At 37.1% G+C, this 6,175-nt stretch overlaps 1 protein-coding gene across 1 annotated transcript; it reads left to right on the top strand.

The window, feature by feature from the left end:
• Positions 1 to 4,338: 4,338 nt before the first annotated feature.
• TEX47 (testis expressed 47) lies at positions 4,339 to 5,233 on the top strand. The gene has a single exon (XM_055590604.1). The coding sequence runs from the start codon at positions 4,475 to 4,477 to the stop codon at positions 5,231 to 5,233; it is 759 nt and encodes a 252-aa protein (XP_055446579.1). The 5' UTR covers positions 4,339 to 4,474.
• The last annotated feature ends 942 nt before the right edge of the window (positions 5,234 to 6,175 follow it).

Here is a 6,175-nt window from a genome sequence, read left to right as displayed (position 1 = left end):
CCAGACTATTCTCATTTTCTTAATGAAGTGAATGTATGTCTTCTGTTCTCTACGCTTCAAGCTTACAGTCATTTCCAAACCCTCCCTGACCCCCATCTCTACTCCACCACCCCGCACCAGACATACAAATCACATCTTTTTGCATGCCTGGCTTTGCTTATCCTTCCAGCAACATTTAACTGTTCTGGCATTTGTGTTTTCAGTGTTCATTGTTTGTCCTTACTGTAGTATTTCTTCTCTCCAGCCCTGTGTTAAATGTAATTGTGTAGACTTTAAGCTCCACTAAGAGGACTGAGTTTTTCATGTGCGGGTCCAATATCTGACTCACAAGAATACCTCCACACTGTCTGGCATATTTTTCTACACAAACAGGACATCTGTTAAATGCTTATACTAAATAAAAAAGTATTTCTAGCCTGAATCTCCTTGATAAATAATTACCCAACACTGTTCCATGTTTTTGCCAAGAGAAAAAAACACTCGAGAATTAAACTAGTTTTCCCTTTTTTTTTTTTTTAATAAATCTTAAAACACCTAAGTATTCTCTTGGTAACTAAGCTTACTCTGGTTTGCTCTGCTAAATCAAGTATGTTTTGTCTACTTAACGACTTATGTATACCTCAGTTCAGTTCAGTCGCTCAGTCGAGTCCGACTCTTAGCAACATGTATACCTGAACTACTGTAAAAATAAATCAACTATGTACCACACACATGTTTGCTCAGTCTTGTTCAGCTCTTTGCAACCCCAAAGGCCTGTAGCCTGCCAGGCTACTCTGTCCATAGAATTTTCTAGGCAAGAATATTGGAGTGGGTTGCCATTTCTTACTCCAGGGGATCTTCCCAAGCCAGGGACTAAACCCATGTCTCCAGCATTGGCAGGAAGATTCTCTACCACAGTGCCACCTGGAAAGCCCAAGTTAACTATACTTCAATTAAAAAATAATAATAAAATGCTTAATGAAAAGTTCTACCCAAGTTGTTAGATATTTTTTTTTAGACCATTGATTCTCTTACACTAAATGTATACGCGGGTCAACACACTGAGAGAAATAGTAGAAGGGATTTAGAGTATTCTGTTTCCTGAGTACATGAGCACAAATGAAAGGTTAGAGTGGGATCTGATATTCCAGGTAGAAATCAAGTTCAGCTAATCCTGACATTCTAAAGTAATAAGCTTACACAAAGCCACTCCCCAGTGTCCCTGAAGGCCATGCCAAAATGCGAACTCTCTCATTAAACTTTCTAAGAAGTCCCAGCCATCCTTTCTACCTTGGTGTTCTAAAGCACAAACATTTGTCTGGTTTTATTATGTTTTTCATAGACATCTCCTACCCCAATGGACTCTAAACCCCTAAAATTAGCAACCAGGTATTTTCCACATTTGTGAATCTTAAAGTGAAAATGATATTATCTGGTACATCAAAGGTGTAGATAAATCCAAAATGAATGAGAAATTAAAGACAGTACATCAAAATTTTGTATCATAGGTATAATGTAGGAGTTTTCCTTTCAATTTACTTTATTAAAACCATATGCTAACTTCCATTTGCAGTCGAACTTTCATATCATAGAAGAGCAAAGAATGACCCTGTGATGATGAAAAGATGGAATAATTCATCTTCTCTTTACCTCAGGTAGACAGAGTACAGAGGTTGTTGAGAGCATGTTTAAATTGTGTGCAAGGTACTTGCACACCCCATACCTTAGTTTCCTCTTCTATAAATTCCTGGCAAAATTAGATGCTCTTGGGGGCTTCCCTGGTGGCTCAGAAGGTAAAGAATCCACCTGCAATGTAGAAGACCTGGGTTGGATCCTTGGGTTGAGAAGATCCCCTCGAGAAGGACATGGCAACTCCAGTATTCTTGCCTGGAGAATCTCTTGGACAGAGAAGCCTGGCGGGCTACAGTCCCTGGGGTCACAAAGAGTTGGACACTGAATGACTGAACACATCACACAGCTGTGGGAAAGAGGGCAGAAGAATAACAATTGTATGTGGGTTCTGAAAGAAGATATGAGGGAAGCTCTAAATTTTCAGCTAGAGATGAAAATTATTAATATGTGTGATTAATGAACAGAGAAGGGACATGCATGCTCGAGTTGGGGAGCAGACAGAATGGGGTGGTTCTTACAATTTGCAGAGACCTGTGCCTCTGAAGTAAGAAGTATATGCCAACATTTAGTCATGAACCAAAAAAGATGTTGAAGAAATGGTAACCAAGCTAATGAAAGAAATAAAGATTAATGGCAAGAAGAATAACAGGGAGGTAAAAGATTGCTTAGGGAGAAAAATAGCTAATTGGCAGTACTCATTTCAAAATAAACTATATTCTGCTTCTTACACCCACACAAAAGTGAAATCAAACTTGCCAAAAGGAATTTGCCAATTGTCAAAGCAAAAAATTGGCAGCCCTAATTATACTTGCTACAAATGAACAAAATGAATACTCTCCATGAATCACATTCAAAGCTGTCTAAAATCCTGAGTAGCATCCCAATAGTTGGATAGTCTATATTTGATTATTTTTTATAGCCTGACTTGCTTTCACAACAGACTCGAGTCATCTAAAAGAAATTTTGTAAATTAAAACAATAAATTTAAAACAGTGAGGGTTAAATAAAATAAAAATAAAAGCTAGACCAGGAATAGGAGATAAGTAGGGGTGGGAACATCATCCTGCTTTGAAGGTCAGTGTCAATCGTTATCACTCTGGGAAGCCAGAGATTGGTCTTTAGGTTTGCTAACAGTCGAAGAAGAAAGGGAATATAGTTCATGATACAGCTCTCTTTATCTCTCAAGGTAATTACATTATCATTTTTTCAGAAGGTAACATTTAAATTTTAGGTATCAAATTTAAATGAAAGAAGTGTTCACTTTTGATTCAGTGTATGCTATTAGGGGGGATTCCCTAGTAGCTCAGACAGCAAAGAATCTGCCTGCAATGAGGGAGACCTGAGTTCGATCCCTGGGTTGGGAAGATCCCTGGGGGAGGGAATGGCAACCCATTCCAGTATTCTTGCCTGGAGAATCCCCATGGACAGAGGAGCCTGGGGGGCTACAGTCCGTGGGGCTGCCAAGAGTTAGAAACGCCTGAAATAACAAAGCACAGCACAGATGTTCTTGACTAGATGCTTACATGACACAGGGTAATAACCAATTAATGGTATTTAGTCTGTTCTACTTGTCTTACAAAGACAAAAGGACATTGGTAGATTGTTTCTTCAGAAACATTTGGTTCCAGCACATAAAGGTGCACGCTGAGAAAAATAGCAGAAGTAATTTAGAGTTTTCTAAAGTGAAAGGTTAGAAAGAAATTTTAAAACAAAATTCTATAATCTGATATTCCCTGTAGAAATCAAGTTCAGCTAATTGCGTGCAAGATACAGAGCTAATCCATGCTTTGGTTTCCTCTTCCATAAACTGTGGACAAAAAGAAGAGAAAATGTCTGGGATTTCCAGGTCCACCACCCAGCTGAGTTGCCAGTGTACTTTGGCCCTTTAATACCATTGACATTCTGATTTCCCAGGGCACCATGGAAACCAGAACAGAACACAGGGCACCTTAGAGCACCCAAGATACTGGCAGTTGCGACAGTGATGGAGCCAGTGGGACCTCGCGGACAGGTAAAAGGGAGAGGCACTTAAGAAAGAAAGAAGTGTTAAGTTGACTTGCAGGAAAGAGAAAAAGATTGGTAAGAACACTAAGTCAAAAGTAACAGAATTTTTTAATCTCACCCCTACAACAACAACAAAAGGAAAAAAAGCCATTTCTGAGGTCTACTGACAAAAAAAGAACCCAAACTACTTACTTCAAAAGTTTACTCTAATTATCCAAGCAACACTATTAACTTTCACTGTACTGAGTAAAGGTTAAAGAAGCCAGTTACTAGTTAAGAGATCCCCAGATTTTAAAAAATTTATTGTCAGTTAAATATATAAATTGAGGAATTATGGTAAAAGATATCCTTTAAAAAGTTTGACCAAAAAGAATCTGTATTTACCATTATATAAATGAAAAGACATTTTAATGCAATGCCAAGGCTACTGTTCGTATCAGCAGATACATTCATATTTGTGTGTGTGTATATACGGTTTAAGATGGGGAGAAAAAAATTCTATAAATTAAAAAAAAATAATAATAATGTAAACAATGACACAGTGAACTTATTCTAGATTAAGCTCTATCTTCTTCCTACCACCCAGTTTGTTGGAGAGTTTTTCTAGGATATGAGTGCTAGTTATCTCATTGTAAATTTTAAAACAAAATTCTATAATTTCATTCTTGTTTCAACAGTCTCTTTTATTTCAAAGACACTATTGATAACACTTGGAAGCATTTGAACAACTAAATTTTTTTGTTTGTTTTTTTGTCACAAGAAACAAAAATGAGTTTATCACCAAAGAAGTAGCCTGGTGATATAACTATTTTAATAAGCTAAAAACTGGAATCATCTGGCAGAATAAATAAGACTCATCATGTCCTTTGGAACCCATCCCCGAAAGACCAACAAAAAGAATTTGCCACTGGAATCTCTAATGCCACAAGTTCCACGTAGCAATTACTTGCAATTTCAGGAAGAAAAGCAAAGACTACAACTAAAGAAATTCCTTCTTCATAGGATGTTCCTAGTGGCAAGGATAACAGCAAACATAGAAAAAAAAGATATTGCTGACTACTTTGAACAATTGTTTCAGTCAATTTTGAAACGTCACCTAGGAGAAGCAGTGACAGGATTGTTGCTCATATATCCTACTTCCATTCTGCATATTCTGGAGTCCTCCAGTGGTACTTTTTACCAAATTCTCTTAGATTACCTGAGCCATAAAAAGGATGAAATGGAATTTTTTATCCAAGGAATGAAGATTATCGTCATGTCCCACAATATCCCAACAAGGCTCTTTATGCAGTGGCACGTTTCAGTAATAAAAGCGCCGGTCATGTATCTAGATGATGTGACACAGACACAGTCCCTACAAGAGGTCATGACGGAATTTCTCATCCAAACACACAAGCTAGCACTTCACCTTTTTAAGACTGTGAAAGTGAGCCCTAAAGGACCAGGAGACAGTTTGCACCAAGCTGCACCTGAATTACTCCTCCCAGAACAAATAATAAAGTATTTGTGCAACTCTGCAGAATTAATGGACCCGGAAGATTTTATAAACATGTACAATAAACCCATACATGTCACCTTAGATTCTGAGGTGGTATGGCCTGCTCCTTCCCGTTTCTAGGATGAAGAGAGATGATGTGGTCAGTGTGGTCAAATCTCTTAAGGAATGCATGCTACTTAAATAAAAGGAAAATATGCCTAAAGTTCTCTCCTTAAAAGAGAAACAACATGGAGATCTACACAAAGGTAATAGATTAATCTTTAAAAAATATGTTGAATTAAACTTGAACATTTATCTGGTCTAATATTAAATTCAACACATTATTTTCAACAGTGAAGGGTTTCTTAAGGTTATAAGTTTCTCAAAGGCTTATATCACATTGATGAAAAAACTTAATATTTTAATGAAAAATGGAGATGAAAGAGGACAAACACTAGATTCAGATTCTCATTCATTCTCTCAACCATCAATGAGAAGCTGTCACCACACAGGAATGTGTTCTAAGAGTATACTATTTCAGGGGATAAAGTTGGAGGCAAATATGTGTAAGACTAAATACGGCATATGATGTGATATGTGATTGTTATTACAGTAGCAGTATGTAGGAAAGGCTGTAACAGCACGAGTGAGGGACTAATTTCTATATGTATGATCCCTGAACTCAGAACACAAAACCTAAACTTTCAAAATAGTTTCAAAATCTCATATTCTGGATGACATAATCAAGAATATCGAGGCAATTATAAAGCTAAAGAACACAATAGTTTTTTGAAATGACTAGAAAATACACCATCAGAAAGCACTGAATTCTTTCATGCAAATCATTTACTGAGCACCATTCACAGGACAGACATTTATGACAGGGATATGTTAGGATGAGTCCTCCCTTGGAAAGTCTTTGTAAGATAAACAAATTGGTTATTTTTCCATTTAATTCCTAGACAGCAATTAATTTTTAAATTAATTATTTCTTTCTGGCTGTGTTGGGTCTTCATTGCTGCTCGGGCTTTTCTCTAGTTGTGCGGAATGGGGGCTACTCTCTAGTTATAATATGCAGGCTTC

The sequence above is a fragment of the Bubalus kerabau genome, chromosome 8, assembly GCF_029407905.1.
Source record: "Bubalus kerabau isolate K-KA32 ecotype Philippines breed swamp buffalo chromosome 8, PCC_UOA_SB_1v2, whole genome shotgun sequence".
Lineage (NCBI taxonomy): Eukaryota > Metazoa > Chordata > Mammalia > Artiodactyla > Bovidae > Bubalus > Bubalus kerabau.
This window is presented reverse-complemented; position numbering and strand designations above follow the sequence as displayed.